Source organism: Diorhabda sublineata, chromosome 2 (assembly GCF_026230105.1).
Source record: "Diorhabda sublineata isolate icDioSubl1.1 chromosome 2, icDioSubl1.1, whole genome shotgun sequence".
NCBI lineage: Eukaryota > Metazoa > Arthropoda > Insecta > Coleoptera > Chrysomelidae > Diorhabda > Diorhabda sublineata.
In genome coordinates, this window is record NC_079475.1 from 13,818,478 (window position 1) to 13,844,272 (window position 25,795).

Sequence of the window (25,795 nt, forward strand, 5' to 3'; positions counted from 1 at the left end):
GGCAAATCTCCTATACATCTATCTGACCTAATGGCAAGTTACAACACTTTTTTAAGAAGGACGATGATGTAGTGTAGGAAAATTGCTATTGAGCTGTTATTTGGTACAGCATTGGTAAATGCCCATATACTTTATAACAGAATAACAAAAAAATATAGCTATTACTGATTTTTGTATCAGTGTAGCAAAGAAGTTATCGAAGAAAGAAACTAGAGATGTTTTGCTGATGAAGACGCCAAAACCAAAACATCCCGTTACTTAGGGAATAAAGAATGTCTAATATGAGAAGAGATGGTGAAGGGTACAGTGAAAAAAAATATTGTGAAATTCAAAGTAAAAAAGTGATTACTTACTGCAGTTTTTGTTTTGGATAACTACATTATTGTAATCATTGTTTTGCGAAAAAGGTAAATAATACAATTTTTTTAATGTAATATTTATATTGTAATATGATTTTCATCATGTTTTTCATACCCTTAAAAACAAAATTAACAAAAATAAGTACAGGTAATGTGAAGCCTACCACAAGTTACAAAATGTGATCAAATATTATTTGAATTATGTCGAAGAAAACAAAAAAAAAATATGAAAACTAACACAAAATTAAATGAACCAAGTATAGGGTTATGTTCCAAGGACACAGGACGGTGCAAATAACTGTAAAATATATTTAAATATGGTCCCTTGGGTCTTGAAGGAGATTTGGAATAAAATATGTCGTACGGTCCACAGAATCGTTCTGGGTTGTGGGGAGAGTTCAGTTACGGGCCTATGGACTGCACCAGGTCTCAACGTGTTAAACCAATCTTCAACAGCCTATTCAACACATATTGGAAGCAAAAATGTATGCTGCTTATGGAGTGTACGAAGTCTGGAAAACAATTAATTCAGATTCATATTATGAAACTTTGCAGCGCTTACGTCCTCACAGCGCTCAATTAACCCTTCATGGGATAACACACCATACAGTCCCGCATTGCACCGAGTCATTGCTGCATAGCAGTGTATTGGAGGGCGGCGCTTCCAAACTGACGTTGAGATCAAAAAACCGTCACAATTCCCTTCGCACCAATTATTAGCGTCTACATTTTATGTGTGGGAGTTGCAAAGCTTGTTCGCAGATTGACAAATCCTTTAATTGTACAAGGTAATCATCTAGTGGTATGATCTGTATTGTACCTTACTTTTGGTGATAAAATATCTTCTGTACATTCACCGTCTTTTCTTTACAATCCATCGAAAGTTGAAAAAAACAACCCTTGTATATACTAAGTTGTTTTTACCTAATATTAACTAAATATTACCATATAGTTTTATGACTTTTAGGTATTGTAATTTTATTTGGATTTGTTCTAAAGTTTTATTTATTAAATCCATTAGAGATATTTTTATTTTCTATTGAACTCAATTTGCAGTAAAGAGGTTTTGTTATATTTGGAAAGCTCCATATCTATAAAAATAGGCCAAGAAAGTTCAAAGTTGTTGATAGAAATCCTTTCAAAAAACTGTAATTGATTTTTACAAAAACATTTAAAAAAGTGGTGTAATGTTGATATTTCCGAGAAGTGCTATGTGCATTGGATAGGGACATTTTTTTTGATATGGATGTTTAGGAAAGAGCAAACTTTTTGATGAATAACTACAGGGGATCTTATTTGCAATAAAGAATTTGACAACACATCCAAATATGAAGCTACTTTTATAAATGGGATTAAACCTTTTCAATACTGTTACATTTTGTTCTACATATCAATTTAGTCTATACAATAATATCAAATGTGAAAGTTTTATCATTACCAATAATAATTGGTAATGATAAATAATAATTATCAACATATAATTGTCACCCCTCCGAAGGCGATCCTGGCATATAGTGTTATATCAATAGAATATTCGTGAGAATATTATATGACAACCTTGCCATGTTATGTGAATTTCTTTAAATAATAGCGAGAAGATATTTTTAATCTCCTGTATGGTAATCTTCCGAGCGAATATTTATTTTTACTTAAGCTAGTGATTTTTACCTTTGCAATGATTGGGAAAAAGTAACTCAAGGCACTTTTCGGCAGGGATAATATCAAAGTTGAGTGAAAATTCTTATCATTGAAATGATAGTTTTCAATTTTCCAAGAGAGCATACAGATTACAGACATTAGATTTGATTACTGGCCTACAAAATGAACTGTAACTTTCTTCTGCAGTATTACAAATTCGCCTCCATTTCCAAATTTCATTATGCAGACAATACCTGTTAGTGCCTATCGATTGTTCTCGTGGCGCTCGATTTTCCCGGACAATTTATAATAGGGTATTGCAAAACTGGGATGATTAATGAGAATAATGAATTGTTCGCTAATAAGATAAGCCCTCGAAGGGATGACAAATACCTTCATTAATTTTGCATGGGTTAAATTCTGTTCAGCACATTCATCCTAAATGTTCTATCACCCCGCGGAAATTATAACTGAAATTGAAACGACGAACTCAATGTATAACAACGTTACGAAGTGACCAGTGAGGTTTAATCAAAATTCACTCGATTTTTATGTACGGATAGTTCGAATACTATCAATTATCGAAATTAAAACTGTAATTATTTTCCGATATTTTCTTCCTATGTTTCCACATACTTTTCAGAAGGTCTGTCTAATGCTTTAATGCCACGATAAACATTTGATGCCTATTTAAAGTCAAAATGTTCGTACACCTGTTTAATTTCACCGTCGCTGTTAAATCTATTACTCTTTTAGACCTTTTCAAACAAGAAGTAGTTGCACGGGGCCAGATCAGGGCTATATGTTGGGTGATCATTCTTTCTGAAGTTACATTCGTGTACTGTAGTACTAGAAAGTCAAGCAGTATGATCTGGAGCACTGTTTTGAAACAAGCAAACAAGCCTTAGTGTTTCAGAGTATAATAGGCTGCGTTTACTATTGATTAGATTCATATTGATTCAATTCATTCAAAAGTGATCTTTGTTTTTTTTTGGCACGGCCTTTCTTTACCGATAACACTCCATGGTATCTCTTTTCATCACCCATTAGAATTGATTGGATTAACCTTTTGTGGTCCTCGCGTAAAGTTCTAAAAATCGCTCATAACATTCCACTCGACGCTGCTTTTACAGTGTGCTTAGAATTCGAGGCACCCTCCATACACCATACATTTTGTTATATTTATTTAAAAGCTTATTTAGAATCCTTAGTACGCTTGTTTAGGAAATACCGCTTTGTGGTGCAATTTTTTCTATTTTTCGGTGCTACTCACTTACAATTTCGTCCACTAAATCAATTTTTTCTGGAGTGGTCACTGTCGCAAGACCTTCCGCACGTGGGTCATCACCTAATGATTCTCATTCTAAGGGAAACAAGTTAACGACCAATTCAATTATTGATAATGAAGGACATCGTAAGCGGCCTCTATTCTATTTTGGATATATCAATTAAGTCTAACAAAATTTGAAAGTTTTATCATTACCAATAATAATTGGGACGAGAACACAGCGAATTATCAATATATAATTGACACTGTTTTGGATTTGTGTTGGTGTTAATCCTTCTATGATCAAAAATTTCTTAACATTGCTCAATTTGAGATATTGAGACCAATCGAAGCAGCATGTGTTAAGCTTGTATTGAGCTTTATTTATTATATGAGGCCAAGGTTTCAATGACCGCACTACGTATCCCCTAATAGTGGAGGTTATATTGAAGTTAGACAAATGTAGAAATGAGGAAATGAAAGAAATAATAGAATTACTGACAATAATGAGAAAATTACTCAGAAAATAGTTAAGATGGTATAGACATATCCTCATATTGAAATAAGAATTATAAGAAAAATTGTATGAAGCAGGAGAGTAGAAAAGGTAGATCGAGAATAAAGTGGATAGACCAATTGAATGAAATAGGATATAAGAGAAGAAAATCCTCACTGAAATGGAAATATCAGCAGGAGTCTAGACAAAACGGACACATTGGATATAAAATAAATTTTATTACGAATACAGTTTCTTGGGAAACCTTCTATCACATTTTGTGATTGTTCTTCTTCTTCTTTCGTAATATTAACATATACCAATTTGTTTTTCTCCAAAACTTTTTTCAAAGTTGTAGATCTGTTTTTGGAAGAAATGTGTTTTACAACTATCGAACACCAAAATTTTGTTCGAAATATATGGTGCAAGTAAACAAAATATGAGAAGAGCAATTTTTAGAATAATAATTAATTTTTATTTGCCTCAATAAGGCTCATAATGATTAGGAATCATACAAAAATAGTACACTTCATAAAATATAGTCTTCACACATATACTTGGGTGCTTAGAAATCAGTTCACTGTGAATTTTGGAATTTAACTATTTATTTTTTTAAATAATTCGTTATATCGAAAGAATATGCCGTTAGAAACACAATGTAATAGGTTTTAATGTGAGTATAAATTTATGAAAATTTATTTCGACTATGTTTAAGATAGTAATGCATTAAGCAAATTTAGCTTTTTTATTATTAACATAAATAAGATTTCAATATCAATTTAAAGCTAAACGATTAATTTCTTTATAATGGGTATTACCTCTTTTTGCATTAATAACATTTCTCATACGATTCGGCATAGATCTATCTAATCAACTTAGCAATTGTTTCTTGTAGGATGTTAAGCCATTTTTCTTCTACTTCAACAATAAGCTGGCATCGAGTTAGGGGTAGGAAGTCCAGCTCGAATTCTTCTTTTTATCTCATACCATAAATTTTATATAGGATTTAGGTGAGGACTATATGCTGGCCACTCCATAACCCGAAAACCGATTTCTGCAATGTAATTTTGCACGATTCTGGCGGTATGCGACCTTGGAGTGTCATGCATAAAGGTATGAATTTCTAAAATCTCCTTGATATATCTATCAGCCGTTGAACCTCTTCTACCATGAACACCCCTACAAATGCATACGAGTCGGTGCGTGTTCCTATAGAATTTGCACACCAATTCGTGCAGGAGGTACCTCCACTCTTCAAAGCCGAAATCTGTAAATCGTTCTCTTGATCTTCGAATTTCAAACGTTCAATGAGATGCAAAAGTCGCCTATGAAAGAATTCAGTCTCTTCATGACGCTGGAACAATCTTCGAACCTCTGCGCGGGTAATATCCAATTGTCTCGTTGACCAAGTCCATTTTCTTAGTTTACCTACCATCACATTATTTTCCTCACTTTACATCATTGTTCGTTTTTGTAAGCGAAGCTGCAAGCACGCGACATAATTTTGATTTGTATGAATATAGTTTTTGTTCGTAATATACTATTTTATAAAAAATGCTCACTCTAGCAACATTAATTAAATAAAACACTATTATCACTTAAATACCTTTGTTTTCCAATAAATAAGCAAAAAATATTTCTTATTGAAAATAATAACAGAAAATGCACAGTTTTCTTGTCTTCCTGGTAAAATTGCTACCAGTTTAAGCTGTACACTAAAATAAAATAATTAAGTTTACAATAATTAGAGCATTTCATTATATCGAATATGTAAATGCCTGATGTTTTAGTTTGAATAGGGGATTAATCACTTGAATAGCAATTTATTTCGTCGTATGACCAAAGTTATTCTTATTAATAATACAGAATCATCAACAGGATTTCAAAAAATGTATCCACACTCATCTCTCAATGAAAAGATTTAAAAATCCTTTCTAATACTTTTTTCTCGAAATTTGCTAAGTAAACATCTTTCCCACAATTAAAAACTCCTTCGTTTGTTCATAAAAACCAATAAATTTGTCAATTTTTTTTCCAATTTACAAACCTAAAAGATAATTATAGATTCCTGAGGCGAATGAATATCTTTTAAAACTATAATAATTTAATGGCGTCGAGGAAATTGGACATGGGTAAATTTAAAACCTTAAACAATAATTATTAACTATAGTTAATAAAATTATATGCACACTAACGGTTTTTTTTGACGTTTAACTATTTTGACGCCAGTTTCTATTTACATTATGAATATCATTGATTTTTCAACACTTGATTATGAATGCTGGTAGAGTATTGAAAATAAAATATTAGTTTTAATTGCCCCTACGCATTGTCTATACATAAACGACCAGAATATTGAAAAAAAAAAACATATATCTACAGAATAATAAACACTTTCAACAAATTACGAACTAAACGCATAAAATCTGATTTTGTTCAGTCGTTTATTAAAAAAAATGTGTATAATATAATTAGTAATCAGAACAATTTGTTTTCAGTAGAAATTTGTGTAAACATTTACCAAAGATGTGTACTGAATTAAGTTCTGTACTTAATCTTCACAACTGATTTACCAGAAACTAAAGTAACAACAGGGGTAACACTCGCTGATGACACTGCTATAATATCATTCCACAGTGATCCTACATCTGTCACAAACATGTTGCAACTTAATCTAAACTGGCTCCAAATTTGCTTCAAGCAGTTCTAAATATCTATGACATCATATAGATGTGAATATTAATCAAGTTCTGTACTTGAATTGATTATAAATCAGCTCCTGATTAACATTATTAAAGAAATTTAAAAAATATATAAAGACTAAGAGCACGATAAAATAAATAAAGACTACTATTTAATTGTTTCCATCTACATAAATAATGAACATCATCTAAATAAATTGATATTTTGTTTATTGTGAATATGTACAAACAGGTGACAATAGAAAATTTTTGATATCACTAAGTTTAGAAGAGAAATGTGAGAAGATAGAAAAAAACCATAAGCGGAAAATTGAGCATTGATTAAATGCTAATCAAGTGCTATATTACTAAATTTTCCGATGTAAAAGTTTTTGAGAAATTGGTTGTTTTGCTAACTTCAGCAAAGCAATGTACGTTAAATGTGCAAAATCACTAAATAATTGGAGTAGAATGTTTTCATAATTTAATGATGATTAAATGCTCCGTTTTTCAATGATAGGAAGACATTTTTTGTAAGCAAAAACTTCCCTATTCTTGCAAATTCCGCAGAAAAGATGAAAACTTATAAACTCGCGTGGCCTCGTTTTGGTCTGTATAATAGACTAATGCTAATTAATTGCTGCGAAAAAAATGAATTTTTTTAGACGTTAACGAAAGAAAAATGACTGTTTCCGAGTTCTCTCTGCAGGACACTATCATTGACAAAGAATTTTCAAAATCATTTAATTTGCATTGCTCCACTATTCTTTTACTAAAGTTAACAAAAAATTGCATACTGTAGCAATTAATTAGGATTCAATGAAGACTTCCATCATAATCACATAAAATTTTCATTACGAATGTTTGCGAAATATCAAGTTCCCTGGATTTGTCTAGTACTCAAGTGTATAAATCTTTTATTGTACCAATTTCTTTAAACTTTTTTACTAATTTACTGACAGTTGATCTTGTTATGTAATTTCAATTAGGATATACTTATTATAGATATTACTCGTTTCTTGTTGACCGATCCATTGTGATTTTTAATAAACTTCAACAATAACAATTTATTGAAACGTCAAAAGTATTATTGTAGCAGTCATAACCACCTAAATGTATTATTTTAACTACGGCGGACATAACACAAATGTTGTTATAACTCCGAAATTATGGTATTTAGATATAGGGAACATTAGATGAAAACGGGAAGATCCAACAACAATGTAAATACCACCATAATACCAGGCGTATCACAAGACCTTTGCGAACAAAAATTTCTAAACATCGTACAAGCCGTTTCCGAGATAACTGAAGCGTTCCATACATAAAACTCACTCTGTATTTTAGAATTCAATTTTGGCCGGTAAAATTGGAGATCTGGTCTAGCACCTGAATGTACGGATTCACAATAAAAACATTATCGGTTTATTTAGATTATGCTCTTGGTTTTTATATATTTTTATTAATAATGATAAGCAGAAACTGTTTTATGATTAATACTGTATCTATATATAAACAGAATTGATTATAAATTTTATAACCATTAATTCGCAAGACCATTAATTTTCCTTATTCAATAGTTCGAGATTCGTGGAGAGTCTTCTTTTAAATCTGATTTTACTTTTTGAAATTCCTCGTAACCATCCATCAATATAACAGTCTAACAATAGCCGGTAAACACGGTTTATGTCGGCAAACTCCTCGATCATATTCTGACAGATAGTGATAAATGCAAGGCACGCCATCGATTACCTGCTATCAATAGAAGCACCAAGATCAGGCATATATACTTCTGAGCTTCGAACTATTAATTTAATATCGATAAATTGTTAACGGGCATTAATACGTGTTCGGTCCATATTTTGCCAAGCGGAATTCAATATTCGGATGGCAAATGTAGAAAAATTCATCTGTTGAAAAACGTGTTTGGGTTAATGTCACATGTGTGAGTTTATGAATTCGTTGATATTAGTTGACTCAATCTTTTTTATGCTAAATATGAATCGTTTCTTGATAACTCACTTTTTTATAAAGATTTAACTACGAATTTTACAAGAAATTTGAAAGTACCCACAATTAACAATACGACGAAACTTAGACTAAAGTCAAACTAAGTTATCTAATTTTGGTTTCGTTAATTTTTATAAAAAATATTGAAGAATCGGTCATGAATGTTTTTTGATTATGATTAGATGTAATTTGTTTAGTTTAATGTACTCTAATAATATTTTTTTTAATTGCCGAGTTAGCAAAGATAGCATCCGATATAATTTTTTCATTTTAACGTAAAGAGATACTAATATATTCTATATTATTAAAGAGATTCATAACTTGCTTTAAGTGCTTATTTATTACTAAGACAAACTAATTCTGGAAAATTGTTTTTGAGTTTAATCATATTGATAAGTTAATCCCTATTCCCACCATCAACGTCAACATTTAACCTTTTCACTGCTAATATCATTTTATCGATAATATCTGAAATTTATTAAAATCCGTGTGGGCCTATTTTAGACGGTTGCAGCAGTTAAAAGTCTTGAGCCCAGTTTCAGGGGTGGTGGGCAATCACGGAAACTTCGTCTAGACCTACTAAAATGGAGCAAGGCCGAAAAAGTTCATTGGCCCGACTATAGGTAGCCATCGCAGTGAAAAGGTTAAAAAAGAAGAAACGAACCGTTGTCTAATTGTTCCTTACTCTTACGGAGGTATATTTAAAAGAATATCAATTTCTACACCGACGCATCCAAAACAATTAATGGCCTATAACCTACAGTAGTACTAGAAAAACGAAATTCTTACATTTAAACTATATTCACATAATAACATTAACACTGGAGAACTCTATGCTATATTACAGGCCCTAATAATCGATATAAAACATCAATATAATAAAACAGCCATAATTCCAGCTCAATACTAACCCATTCAACAACAACAAACACCCAATAGGTATCCTTATTAAAATCCAATTAAACCTTATCCACTAATCCAAGGCAAACGTATCGATGATTTGGGTCCCTTTACACACTAGCATCCCAGAAAACGAAAAAGCAAACGAATGGGCCAAAGAAGCAGCAGATAACAACGAAGCAACAATTGTACGGGAAGTAATAGCAAACGACTATAAAGGGACAATCAAAACAGAAGTTCAGTGCCAGTGGGAAAGTCGATATCAAAATATATAAAACCATCCGTCCAACCATGGGAAACCAGTTTTCAAAATCGTACTGATCAAATAAATTTAATGCATACTAAAGTGACACACTCATATCTATCTAATCGAGAAAACCCACTAATATGTTAAACTTTTTAAACGAAAAACTAACTAACGACTTTCCAAACACCATAATTTCTCTACTTAACAATTATTGCAATACCATAAACTTAACCAAATATCTAAAAGATACCCAACTGTATCATTAAAGTTGATGCGACAATAAATTTATAAAAAAAATATCAATAAGTTGATTAATTTTTTGATATATACTCGTAATTAGTCTAAAAATTATGCCACCTGAATAGTACTAATCAATTTGCTAATTTAACCATTTCATCTATTTTGTTATTGATGTTGTGTCTATTCAGTTTATGATTCTGGTTTGCATTGATTGAAAATTGAAGATATAAATTTTCGTAGCTACTACAATGCTATGAAAAACATTTAATTGTAATTACTTAGCTTTTATATGAAAGTAACTGTAAAACCCGATCCAGTCTCTCCAAGAGGCTGCACGAGGGAATGAGAATGCGAGAGTGTGGATAGTGCGCCTCTAAAAGGATCTAACTTTCTTAAGGTTCTAACAACATGCAATTAACTTAATCCTCTCCTATATACCTGGTAGTACGTTGCAAGAAAAACCAGCATACGTACATCTCTATACCTTCCATACGGTTTCATGCCACCACCTCCTATTGTTTATTCACACGAACCCAGGCAAGACGTTTTGTATCAAAGTGTTAAGGAAACTCTCCATTGGGTCAGCATGGTGAGCATTTTTCAAGTGTCTAGTCTCCTTCTGCGGAGCTAGGCTGTTCATAGAGACTTGCAAACTGAATACATGGGAAGTAATTATGTTTTTTATAAGATAATTTTAAAAAGTTAATTTTTCGTAACGGAATTTTTCAAACTTAGAAATTTGTACCTTTTTCTAAATTTTTACGCATAGTTTTTTGTTGGACAGTGAGATTTTCAATCCACTGAAAATTTTAATGAGGATTCTGGGTATGGTGCTAGCGTAGTTCTCAACCTCGGGACATTACTTGAAAAATTTGAGTTTATTCACATTTATTACTTCTCCGACCACGTCCCTCTTGATGTAAATGGAATGGATCGGAGATAGTTCCACAAGTATTTATTGGTACGCTACCTGGAAAGTGTCTGATATGTTACCAGTTGATATTAGCTCATTTTCAGCCATCATTTCGTTTGTAGTGCATCTGCTTGATTAGTAGTGGTGAAGATGTTGCAGAATGATAGAATGTTTTTGAATTCCTCGTCTCTCAATTGTACTTTGTAAGTTTGGAGATGTCCAACTGTCAGTTACCGAAGGATCCTCAAAAGTTTCCTCATTTCTACTTTTAATTTTGACAATTTATTACTGCAAATATGGCTTCTTGCTACTATATTTTCTACTTTGCAGCTCAATTCGTGTGAATAAATTACAAACAAGTACAACTCCAGCTTCAAGGGGTTACATACCCAGCTTAACTATTTGGTGAATATTTTGCTTTTGCTGTATAAGTTTATAGTTTATGTTTGATTGTTCCATATGTTATTGAGTTTATTATTTTATAGAACTTCACGCTTTACTTCTAATATCTCATTGTTTTGGGAACCATCTATGTAACACTCAGCCACGCGTTAAAATTATTCAAGTGGCATTTTCTTCATATCAATAATGGAGTGCTCCCTTTCCTCCAATCAAAAAAATGATTTTCCTAGAAATCCTAATTCCAATAATGGAATAAATTTCATAATTAACGCTTCTTCGACAACCAACAAAAGGGAACAATAATAGAATCAAACGAACCCATAGTAAAAACCGACAGTCGTAGTTATAACTGCAAGTTCAGTTTAAACAAGGAACACGTGGCTATTCTCTGGGGATAAAAAATTTAAATTACTGTTTTCAACAATTCATTTATTTTGATTAGTCTAATTTTCACCCTATTCTTCTCTATCTTTTAATTGTTTTTAAAACCACTACAAACGGTAATTTGGTCTAAATTAATTGAAAAAATGATACTCACCAGCTACTTGCAACGTTGCATTTCTGCTGTTAGCAACACCGGCTACATTTCTAGCAACACACCAATAGACTCCGGCGTCCTGTTCTTTTTTACTGTTCATCGTCCTGAGAAAAAATAACGATCCCGCCGGCAAGAGCACTCTGTGCGATTTATTATCAGTAGGGGATGTTTTAACGAGCTCGCCATCCTTGTACCATTCTATGGTCGGTTCCGGTCGACCTTCGGCTTTGCAATTTAAGGTCACCGGCTCATTTTTAGCCACAATTATGTCCGAGGGGTGTTCCGTGATACGTGGAGATCGAAATTGTCCTGAAAAAAAAACATTTATCATAATTAACAAATTTAATTCTGTAAGAAAATTGAAAATATAATATTTTTTACATGGCAAATTGTATAGTTATTTATTTCTACACGTAAAAGAAATATTTTTATCCGATTTCTCGAACGATACCAGAAGTCATTGTCAATATATATTCAATTCTCTTGTCCGTTTATGTACGCTATAAAAATTTGGAAAAGAATTGCCCGAAGCGTACACATCTCCAGCACCGAACGATTTCAACATTCAAACTTCGTATACATCTCATTACCCTACTCAAAGAGAATCCTTTTACCAACAAAGGAATTGACAAGATATCAATTCTCACATTCCCTTTTCCTACATCAATAACCCTGTTTTCCTTTTTTCAGGTTTTTCGGGCCTTTTTTAGCGATCCCCTTATCACCCAATATCCGGCATTTTAATCGTTTGAAGTGTATAGAATATTCCAAAGTTGTCCGTGAGGATTTGAGAAAGGAAGTCAATTTCGTCAAGAAAATTCCTATCAATGTGTTATAGAATTCTTCTGAATATATTGATCTAATAGTGGAATGCTTTTTTATTTAATTTTATTCAAGTTTCAATTTATTGATTTTGATATTTGTTTTGATACAGGATAAAAAAGCATATGATCAAGGATATAAGTCGAAGTCTTATTAACTACGAAAGGAGGTACTATTGAAAGAGAATTTTCCAATCCTTGAGAGCATCCATGGGCTAGTTCTAACAGTCTTTCTATTCTTAGAAAGATAGATATTCAACATGGCAATTGATGAATCAGGATCTAGCGCTGCTTTCAGTAGAGTGTCATTTCCCTGCAGCTTTTCTTATACTAGTGGCAAGCTTAGCGCTAGATTGCTGGTGATTGCTTATCTGCTGTACATATAACAGAAAATTTGGTAGGTTATTATCAAAAAAATAATTTTTTTACTTTACTGATCGATCCACCTGCCAACAGGGCGATACAATAATTAAAGCTGTCATACCATTTTTCGATTCCATTTTTAGAGTACGATTTGTTTTTACCCTAAAATAAGCTTCCGTTTCAAAGACTATCTGTTGATCGGCGTGAAAATTCTGTCCTGCCAGCATCTTCTTAAACTATGAGAACAGAAAAAAGAAGTAACTGGGGACAAGATCTGGAAAATTTATTGGAAGCGAAAGCAGCTCGAATCCCAATTTTGCTTTAGTTTTCATTGATATGTGACATTTTGCATTGTATTGATGAAGTAGCACTTTCTTCTTCTTAAAATGGGGTTGTTTTAAGGGAGTTAATTAATATTATATCATCTAAATCTTGAAATATTGAGCTTTGGAGCCGGATAAAGTCCAAGTAATGTTTGCGTCAAGTCTTCGCTTCGAAAAAATTTTTTGTCAAAAAAGCGATGCTTTATTAACAAAAGGAAATTCTTTTTCACCAATTTTTTAAGCCAATAAAATTTGCTTAAATCAAAATGCTCACTCAAAATCTAATAGTACCACAGCGGTTAAATTTGTACACATGTCTACGATCATTGTATAAGGAATATACAATGCTACGGTTAACTGAAAATTATATGGATTTAATACTAGTAGTGTCATCTATGTATCAATCTACCAACTTCTCAGCTCACCTCATAGTCGATTACTTATTAGAATTTTCTCATTATTTGCTGTTAAGCAACAGTGATAACAATGCCAACAAAGAAATGATGGACTTGTTTTCGATTTTCAGCAAAAGTTCTCTTAAAAAATATGTAAATGGCTCTTACAAATTATTAAATCGAAATTGATAGCATGTCAGTTGGATTGACAGCAGAGAATATTTATTTTTCTTTAACTTCAATATCATGGAGGTTTTATATGAAATTAATAGCATGAATTGAATAAGTGCAATCGTTGGGTGCTTTTCGGTCCAAAAAAAATGTCAAATCAGTTTCCACATAAGATAGAAAGCAAACTAAAAGAATATCACGAACATCGGAAGAATTACAGAACTGGGGCTCACAGAGTACTACACAAACAGCAATAGAAGCATTTCTATACCTGTAGATTATGGAATTATGTGTACCTAAAAGACGCACTCGGATTAATCAAGAATAACCAAGAATCAAGGACATAGAACTACTATTGAGAAAATATGTATCAAAGTCAGTGAACCACAACCAATCTAGGCTCGTACTAAAATTAAATAACTCAATTCACCAACTTGCTTTTTAAAAACAATTAATTTAGCAAACTGAGGATTTAATAATTTAAAGACGAATATCAAATTGAATGAATCCAGGATTAGTTTTACAGGCTTCTTTATATATTAGCTGTTATCTTTTACAATAATAATTATAAAATTAGATAAATATATTTATGGCTGATTATAGTCACATTAATAATAATTAAATAATAAATAATTGAAGTCGATACCCTTATGGGGTTGAAGTTGAATCTCTAAAACTGACAGAAATAGTAAACACAGACAATTTATAGCAACGATAACTCAATAAATAAGTAATTGATGATGCGCCGCTATGTAAAGGGTTGATTTGGATTACTTAACTCTAACGTAATGTAACTAGGATGAGATTCATAATAAGAGTGATTCTGGATAAAACGTTGTAAGTTACACGTGTGCTTTGAACATTTATACAATAAATAATTAACTCTGTACTATTATTTATTCATGTTTTCTTTGAAATTATATAATAAAAATATTTTAGACCGATCCACACCACTTTAATTTAACTACTTTATTGTTAACCGGTTTTACCATACGTAATTTTTTTCATATAGATAAATATCTCATTAACAGTCTGTCAACATGTATATATCATCCTCATTCATGCTCCCGTATTAACAAACTCCGATTAAAGCATTTGCACTCCTTATCAAAAAGTAATTTTCAGGAGTCTTTTGATGCATTAATAGCACCATCAACAATTTTCTTTCACCTTTCAGATTAATCCGTCTTTAGCGTTTAATAAGCGAACCTTGATGGAAGTCAATCATTTGTATAGTTTATCATTAAAATGGCCGTTGTCGTATTTTCTCTTGCAACAATTACTAATTTTCGGTACAAAGGGTGTAGTAATGGTTTTCGATAGAAATCGTATCGTTCTCACCAAACTGTTCACGACCATCGGTGATTGTACTTAATAGTTATTTATACCACAAGACATCTGTTCATAAAGTTCAAGATTAGTACGAGGGTAGTTCAAATGTGAACCGGAATTTTCGAATAAACGCGCCGAAAATTTAGTGTCGTAAGATGGATGTTAGACGGGTCTGTTACGAAACGTAGAGAATAGACGAGACCTCGTCACCCCGCTTTTTAATGTACTTATAGTGTGACCTATGTAACGTCCTCCTTATACTCCCGATTTGTCGCCATGAGAATCATTTATGTGATTGATTGGAACATGCACTTGCTATAATGCGATTCGAAAGCAATGCAGATGTAGAATCCTTTCTGTTCAGAAGGTTACGTGACAAGTCGAGAGATTTTTATGATCCGAAAGCTTTAGGAGAGGTAACAAAAGTATGTAGAGTGTGACGGAAACTATCCAGAAAAACTGTATTTTCACCTCTGTAACTTAATTGTGAGAAATAAAAAGATTTTTTTCTATCCACAGAATTTATTTTTGGATTTTTATTAATATGATTCAATGCTTTGCGCATGAAATTATGGACAGTTTCAACCAGTTTCTATAGCATCATAAGCATTGTTATTTTATCAATAAACTGACATACAAATGGATATAGAAGAATCAGCAAGTATTGCTTGTCTTTTGGTGCCAATTCAGCTCAGACGTTATTCAGAATAATTTCGGAATAATGAACAATACTTAAGAACCCTCCAGAATGTTTGCTAACTGCATAGTAATATAATCACACGTTACAGGAAAAACTAGGATCACCAATCCAGTCTTGTTTCACCGCCAATTTTCCCAGGAATAACCTTATGCCATCGACAACGAAATATTTAGAATTTTGATGTGGTTTTATTGATTTTATTGATGGTAAATCGTTGGCGTTGTGTACCGTAAAATTATCAATCTTCAGTCATTTTTTATGGATGTCCATGAGTTCATTCGAAACGTCATCAATGTTTTAGTATTTGCTTCATATTTTAATGGCAGCGATTTACATTTTGAAAAACAGCGAGGTTTTTTTGATTCCTCGATAAGTACATACGAGAGTTTTTGTGTAACTATCATTTTTGCAGCAAGTAAAATTGTTAAAAGTTCTTTGCTATGCTTTCTACAATGACATTTATCATCTTTGCAAGTTAGAGTTTTATCTATCAGTTTTTCTCTTGTCAATTTGTTGCAAATTACAAAATTTACACTTGCACTTTCCCCATAAACTTTTTCTTGAGACAATGTTCCACTAATACTCATATTTTCACGACGACACTGTTTAAAACACTATATAACCCGTAAAAACATCCCCTACCACAGTTTCCCCCCTAAATTTGTGGATTTGCATCCAGTTTACTTCTAATCGGCTTATGCAGATTGTTTGTAACATAGAAATAGAAAAAAATTAGTTACATCTATTTTTCTATATTTATACATGTTTTTCGTTGAATAAATTTTAGTTCAGAATCAATAAGCAAATTGATTGGCTTTCACATTTACTATTTCATTGAACAAACACTTTTTATAACATAATGAATGTGTTCAACAAATCATTTTAATTAGCGAAAATGTTTGTACCTGGCCAATGCAGTTGTTCATACAAACTCGCTAATGGATGTTTTCATGTAAAATGTAATAACTAATTTCAATCAATTACCTTTTGAAAGTTTCAATAAATACAATATTTAGCAACGTCAAACATTTTATTGTATTTTAACGTGCTCAAATGTGTTACACGCTTCGAATATCGGAAATTTTAACTAACATAATCAACTTTTCTTTCTATGATTACGCGGTTTATGGCAGAACTCTGAAAAGAGCCAAGAAATATAAAAATATAAACAAATAGTTGGTCATCTATTAATTATTGACCGAAGTTAGCGATCAACACCGACAACTGCTTGGATAATTACTGGATGCACAGTAAAGACGTCACTTTTCAAGCTCTATTGGTAGAGTTTACGATGAAGACTGTTTGATGAGAAACAACAGTGTTGACGGTTTCAGGAAAAATATTCGGTTGATTTGACACTGAAGCCTGACTGTTTCTTTGTCGGATGTAAGAAGCATTGGAACTACTATGGAAAACCCGGTGGATATTTAGTTGGACATGTCTTGAACTCAGACACTTGTTCTGTATTGAGATAAGGTGACAATTTCCCAGGTGTTTTGTTACAATCCATATAAATATACTGCTAAAGTCGATGGAAAGCTTTGAAAAGATCTCGAGGTCAATTATCGTATTATTGAAGATCTAAAGGGAATCCATCAGGATTGACTAGTGCCAGGATGGATGCAACGAGATTAACTGAATCAGTAGACTTTATCCTGATATAGGTACACCATAACTTATTGAAAAACTTCATATAATATAAGTAAATAATGAACTTTGTGATCTTGACAGCATATCAAAAAATATTTAATTTAGCAGTGATTCTAAATTCTATCATGGCACATCTTTAAGGTAATGCCAATCGATACAGTGATAAGTTGGAACAGAAAATAGTTAGATTTAGAGTTAAACTGAAACTCAAACTATTTGATTACAGTAGGGGTCTCTCCAAACAGTGATTGGGCGCCATCACTGTACCTATTATATAATATCTTTCCTGCGTTGTTAATATGGTTACATTATCAGATAACACTGAAATAACAGCTATAAGAAAATCAATTGGAGTCGCGACTAAATAGATATCTAGACTAACAAATGGCATATCAAAATTTGTCTATATCAACTTTATTTAAAAAAAGATGAACAATATTTCAGATGTAATCAATGGATAGTCAACTAAAGCGATAGGAACCTATCAAAAAGGAAACGAAACAACTGAAACTTGAATATAAAAGACTATATTGGCTCACGACTCAAGCAGGTATTGTTCATAACTACGAAATTGTATCAATGTTTACCTTCAAAGTGTACAAAAAAGAATACAGAGGAATTTAGGTAACATTCTGTGGTATGTCTACAACAAAGATCTATACCGGGAAAGGAGCTCCATATTAGAAAGTCGGAGAAAACAGAAAGAAGATTACGAACATTAACTCCACAACAATGGAAACAATGAAATATTGTTTGAGCAAGCTCAAAAGAACCGAACGAAACTTTTCTGAATAGTGATAGTTAAAACTCAATACAGCCTAATTTTACAAGTGAAGATTGAAGTTTAATTGCCGGTTTAAACTACTGATGGTGTTTACTGATAAACTTCGGTTTAGGGTTACCGGCGGTCTTGGAGGTAGTTTAAACTTAAGTTCAACATGAAAGAGGATCCTAACCTCACTTTTACAAATTGTTCGCATTATTACAATATTATAAAGGGTGTTGCAAGATCTGCACTCTATATTTGATGAAATCGACGATGATGATGAAGAAATTATCAATTTTGTTATTTGTGGTAGAGCGAATCTCTAAATTGTCTCACATTTTTTAAATTTCTTGTATTTCTATTGAAAACATGTCCGTTTTTGTTATTTTCATCATTAACTTCTCTAGCCAACTCCTCCCAATTTTTTCCTTTTCTTTTCCAAATTACCGTATCACTTTTTTTTTAATTCGAATGTTTCTTCATAGTTCTTCACAAGGTTAGCCAAAAGCACCGAATAGAAATTACACGATTTTTCTTTCTTCATGAAACTTTCTCAAACAATTTAACTTTGAAACAAATATGGGTTGTGTTTATGACAACTTGTAGAGGAACGTTTGTTTAAACTAGAGGTCAAACCATAGTTTAAGCTTTAGTTTAATTTCTAATTGGTTGTAAAATTGGTCTTAAGTGGCCAGAAAAGTGTGATGCGCTTAAACGTTAGTTTCTTAGGTGAACCATTGAGAATACCCACGGCAGTAAAATACTTAGAAGATTAGAGTAAATATAAAATGTCGGTTAATTGTAAGATTAGGTGCATTGTTACTTCCATAATAAAATGTTCTGAAATGTTTCACAAACGAATATATTCAGAAAACAATCTATTCCAAAGAAATTATTTGATTTTTCATTGTATTCTATATTTATGTACATCAACCCTCGTGAATATCATTTATCAAATTACTAAATATACCAATTTATATGTTATCAACATATACGCTTCCCTATAACATTTATACGAACAACATCTGATTTTCAGATATCGTGGATTCACTGAATTGTTCAATATACAAGTTACTAATGATTTAAATTTACATTTATAATTAATGATCTCGTTTGCAGTAGCAAATCCAAATTAATTGGTTCTGGAGAAGATTGTGTACTGCTTATTTCGTATTTTACTCTGTGAAACATTTTCATTATTCAAACAATAATTAATAGTAGATTTTGGTCCAAATTTTTATTTGTTTGTCTTCAATAAAAGACTTGAACTCACAGGGGTAGTTTAGGTTAGATTAGAGATGAAAAACAAAAAATTAAGTAGAAAAATCCTCAATAAACTACACTCCACTTGAAATTCACCAAAAAAATATTATTTATAAGATATATACCAGGATTATCTGAAAAGTTTCCGATATAACAAAACAACAAGACAAATTTTTATTCTTTGCATGGTATCTCCTTTTATGTCCATACAAATATTTTCCGGTTTGCGCGATGCAAAATGGCGCAAGAAATCCGCAAGCTAGGTACTTCTTCTTTCTCACATAATACGTCTAACACCTGTTCCTTTTTCGATATCTTTCCTCGTTCTGGCTCCAGATTTCTTCTTCACCTCTTTCGTCGTCTAGCACTCCTCCAACTGGAGATTTATCCCCTGCTATTTTTACCAATCTATGGGCTGTCATTCGACTTTTATGTTGGTTCTCTTAATTTTTACGATGGGATACCCATTCATTAATGTTATCTATGTCGTGACCTCAATGTATTTTTTTAAAATGTATTTTATATTTGTCCCAAACAATTTTTCTCTCTTTGAATATGATATCAATTTAACCCTAGTTAATGTTGACAAATATCAATCGGTCGATAATATTCTCAAATCAAATCTTTTTGATATCGAATATTCAATGAAAATATGCTCCAAATACGTAACGACATAAAACAAATAATAGACAAACTTTAGTATAAGGAATCAACGAAAGGACCGGGAACGAAACTTATTTTCGATATTCCGCGTGCTCAGCAGGAAATTCAATTCCTAATGGTAAATTAGTCAGATGGAATTGAATGATGTAGGTGCAACTGATACTCAACCAACGAGATCACAAAATAAAATACTGGGTGAGTCAGGCACAAATGTTTGAACGAGTTATTGCGGCGTCAAAAAGGTACAGCTGGAAGTTGAGTTTACTAAATTAATTTTAGTATTCCAATACGCTGTTTCACATGTAAAATCATTACCGTGAGATGGTTTTTACGTTCTTCAAATTCCATTTTAAGGATTCCATGAGTCAATGCTAAAATACGTCAATCGGGAAGTAGCCTGACGAAAAGTTGAATCCGGTAAATGAGCGGGCCATGGAATTGCACCACACCAACGGATAAACCTCCTAGTAAGCTCCTATCCTTCCAAAACCACAATCAAAATTATTTTGTTGCAATTACAGAAAGAATTGATTGTAATGTAGGTCTATACAAAGACATAAGGATCAATTAAACCTTTACTGTTAAAAACACATAAAATTGTGACTGTTTCCATGAAACCAGTAATGCATATTCTACTTAGTTACAACTCCTGTCATGTAAATCTGTACCTCGTGACCAAACAATATACAAAGTCATGAGGAAAGTCAACTACTACAAGTTTAACATGCACTAGTACCATTGCGAAAGTTGAACAATGAACAGAAGTTCTTGTGGAGAATACGACGCATAGCACGAATAGAAAATGTTGGGGCGAATGCATGGTACCAGAACGAGTACTAAGGAGCAGAGAAACTTTTAATAAACTTACAAGTGGTGTGAAGCAGTAACAAAGAAAAGTATACCAAAGGATACAACTAGGAAAGTGGAAAACATTAAATAAACTAGAATGTACAAAATATATAAAACAATTTAGAGCAGTAACATATTGTACAATAATATTCCTACCTAGTGCGAGTCAAGAGAGAAATATGTTATTTTATTACGTGTCGTTTACTTTATTTTTCCTACGGATGTGTTTTTTATATGTGTCCAGAACGAGGTTCAACATTAAAATGCTCAATACATTATTTTAAATCATTCATATAGTTTACTTAATATTGTAATTAATCATTAGGTTGGAACAATTTGTTAACATATCATCCTGAAATTTACGAATTGAAGAGTTTCTTTCATTATATTAAGAAACAGATAAGGTAAATCAGGAACAGGCGAGGTTTTATAAAATATTCAGCTAGAGGATGGCAAATGAATATAAAAAGTTAGCAAAAAAGTACTTTCGCTTTTCACTGTTACCGAGCGTTGCGTTTTTCAATAACTTAGTGCTTTACTTTGCCGTTTGTCACGTGATACTGGTCACAATGACGTAACTTAGCAGACCACACGTGTCAGAATTCGTACAAAAAATTCCGTTCTGGAGATTTTTCCCTCAAAGATGAGCGACGTTTTCGTCGGTCTACTGAAGTTGATGACCAAATCAATTAACATTGATGATGAAAAATGGGTCCTGTACAGTAACATAGTTCGAAAACGATCATGGAGCGATGCGATTAACACGATGAACCTACACAAACCGCATTGAAACCTGAAAACCAGCTCATGCTGTCAGTTTGGTTGAATTACAAAAGTGTTGTGATTTTTAAGCTGCTTCCAAGGAACCAAACGATCAATTCTGATGTTTACTGTCAACAATTAATTTTAACTGGATGAAGCAATCATAGAAAAACGGCCAGAATTGTTAAATCGGGAAGGTTTAGTGTTCCACTATGATAATAAGAGGCCTCACACATCTTTGGCAACGCGTGGGAAACTATTGGAGCTTGGCTGGGAAGTGATACCACATCCCCTATACAGATCTGATTTGGTGCCATCTGATTACCATTAATTTGGTAGTTTGCAGAATTCTTTGAATGGTCATACCTTCGAAAATGACGATGGCCTTCAATCGCACCTGGTTAAGTTTATTGCTGATAAGGACCAGAAATTTTATGAGCGCGGAATCATAAAGCTGAAAGAAAGATTGCAAAAGGTCATTGAGCAAAATGGAAAATATGTGATTGATTAAAAACTATTGATTGTTTTATATTTTACTACAAAAACTAAATTACTTTGTACCCATCAATATATTCAACATGCTTACCAGAACGGATATCCACAGGAGTTGTTGGGAGACCAAGTGAAGATATTGATGAATGTGGTGAAAGAAGAAAGAAGAATAAAATACGCAGCTTTGAAGCATCGTTTCAACAAAGCCTAATTAACGCAAATACTACATCGATAAGGTGGCTATTCTGACAAAATATCAGTACGAGGTGATTCGATGAGCGCCAAAAGAAGTCGGTTGATATTTAGTCCTAAAATTAATCCTGTCACAGAAGCAGTGCTAATCTGGGAGTATGTCTAAAACATTGACAATACTACCAAGCGGATTCTGGGAGCAAATCAATATTAACGACGAAGGTTTGACGATGGATCGGTTTGGGAAAATGTCCTTCCTTAATAAGACATTGCCTGCTCTTGAGATATAGTTTCCAGCAGGGACACTTAAATAAAAACTAGGGAAGTTGGAAGCTGTATACATGCCACCTGCAATCGAAATATCCTGGTGATAATAATGTTGGATGGCAAGGAACCTCGAGTCATCACAATATGAAATCTGCAATTATCTAATACATATGCAGTGCTTTACCTTCGGAAATGAACGACAAAAAACTCGTTTAAATCCCTACACAACAATGAAATAATGAACACTGAGACAGTTCGAAAGCGATGGAGCTTTGTTGTGAAGTTAGTTACGACTTATCCTGGGTTAGGACATCATAAAGAGGCATAAAGTGCTTCGATTCCTACATTGAAATAATATTTCTCGTTCAAAAAGACGAAATATACTAAATACTTTCGGTATGTACTTCAAGGATATTCATAGAAAACTTTTGAGGAGATAAACAAAGTGCTAAGTGTTAAAGTAAAAGTTACGACACATCAAAACCAAGTCCAAGTCGCGAACAATTAAGAATTCGAAACAGCAGATGCGAACAACAATTGTTGGTGTAAACTTCTTATTACAAATATTATTGTTCGCAGAAAACAAATCATACCTTCAGAAAACAACGTTTCTCTCTCCAAAAGCTTACTGAAGCGTTGTTTCTCTAGTAAACAATAGGAAATTAAGTGGACTATAAATATTTCTATGTATAAGAAATGCCCTTTGGGTGCTTTGTCGTGATCAACATTTATTTTTGTTTTATTTTTCTATTCTTGGTAGCTATTCGAACTTTTTCTTCTTGGTCTAAATATATTCCCGTTAGTCGGAATTGTAGCTACAGGGTAGATCGACGTAACTTTTTAAAAATAAGAACGCGCAACAAATCAGAACCATAATCTTGAGATAATCAAACTACTTATCTATTATATTTCAAAATTAGAGAGATTATAATGAAAAGAAATGATAGTATATTAATTAACGAGTGGTAATGTGGGTCATAACTCACGCAAATAAAGTTTGCAGCAAGAGTCAAACAGCGAATGTTGTAATTCATCAAGTAAGTTATGGATATTACCGCCAGTTGAATACTGTACTTTATCCACGACTGACCATATTACAAAAATTTGTTTATTAATAAAATTAATTATGAAGTTTGAATAATTAGTAAACTAATTATGCAAGTTTAATATTTCCCATTGCGTTGTTTGCATTTATGATGAACTACCTAACAACTCGATATTAACATGAAATCACATGAAAATGGAGTGAATTAAATCACTCAATATTATTAAATATTTTAACACCTTTTTATCGAATAGTGTATTGTCATCCAAAGCGAGAACGTATACGAAATTTAAAATTAATAAGTTGATTCGAAGGTGTAAGAATTTTATCAAAAAATTACATCTGAACAAACTAACCAAATAAAATAAATTTGTGGTAAATAGTTCGATCCAATTAGCCCGAAAAATAAGAGTGAAGCTACATAAATTCCCATCAAGCTAAAAATCTGTAAAATTTTTTAAAATACAATTGAAAATAAAATTTTAATGTCCCCCATCATTTCCGTGTATGGAAAAAATTTTATTCAAGGTCAAAAAACTTAGTTTTACGCGATTATCAGCAAGACAGTACGTTTTATCATGAAAATACAAAAATTGTAGATCATAAAATTATCTACAAAAAACGTATCAATATTTTTTTTCCTACGAGCCACCGTTTCTGAGATATAACGATTCAAAACGTTCTAAGAGTTATAACGTTCTCAGACTTACTGTAGTATTTAATGGCTATAATGATTGCACGAGGAATAACAAAGCTGCAGAACAACATCGTCGAACTTTAGCAACATCTTCGTTAATTGATAATTTATTTGATGATTTTATGACAGTTCCAACCAATCAACAGAAATTTCTTACAAATACTCACAAGTCTCGGTTCATTTCAATGCTGTAAGAAAAGTTTAGTGCTAAAATATATTGGTGAAACCATTAAATACGACAACTTTTTGAATCATTATATCTCAGAAACAGTGGCTTGTAGAAAAAAAGTAATAATACGTTTTGTGTAGATAATTTTATGATCTACAATTTTCGTTTGAGGTATTTTTATGATCAAACTCACCGTTCTGCTGAAAATTGCGGAAAACTTATTTTTCCAATGTCCAAATTGACCGAATTAAAAAGTTACCCAAGTAGATTCAAATGAAGTAAATTATTCCTCTTGAATCAGATCCGTATTGTGGGTTTATTTATTGATTTTTAACATTATGTTAAGTTTTGATAAATCATTGTGATGTAAATTTCATTCACCACTTGATTTAATTTGTATCTGCACCTTATACTGAAATCAGGAAATAACAATTTAGTGTCTATCAAGGTTGACACATTTTTTCATTGGTGTTATAGAATTTTTTATGTATACAGACAATTGTTCAACATCCACAAACGACTTGACAATAGATGTTTTTTTGAAAATACCATTTATTTCTGGAGAATTATTTCACAGTAATCGAGAAAATCACATAAATGATTTCTTTCCAACTAAATATAACTTTAGTTTCCTTAAAAACAATCTATAGTTTCGCATAATTCTACTATTGTCAGTATTTCATTAAATACTAACTTGTAAAAGCCCATATACAGCAGCTTTTTCCTCTTTCCTCACATTAAACTTTTACTTGCGCAAATGTCTATTTTGAGGAACGATGAGTTTATTGACACTCTCCATGGAAAAATCCGTGACTCTAATTTCAACCATAGAGACACGGACATTTTTAAAGAAATGAGCCGAATGAAGCTTTATCCGTGTCTCTAATTTCAGCCGATAAATACTGTCCGCGGATGAATACTGTCCACGGATAAATACCATCCACGGACAAATATCATCCACGGATAAATACCACCAATACAGATGAAATCTGACATATATGTCATTTCTAATCCCAATAAATTTTTTTTATTCATTTAGAAGGAATTATACAAAAAAATTATTAATAAATAATTTGATTGTAAGAATAACTCGTATATCTCGTAATTTATTCTCTGACTCTCATTCTAAGCTTGCTAATATCCGTGGCAATTGGATACGGATGATTAGGTTGGGTTAGGTGAGG

General features: G+C 32.2%; 1 protein-coding gene across 1 annotated transcript in view; it reads right to left on the reverse strand.

Moving 5' to 3' along the window:
* LOC130452645 (roundabout homolog 2-like) overlaps positions 1–25,795 on the reverse strand; it is a 551,928-nt gene that overhangs the window by 80,140 nt on the left and 445,993 nt on the right. The window contains exon 2 of the mRNA XM_056792003.1: positions 11,692–12,000. Within this exon, the coding sequence (XP_056647981.1) occupies positions 11,692–12,000 (309 nt within the window). The remainder of the gene's footprint in view (positions 1–11,691; positions 12,001–25,795) is intronic.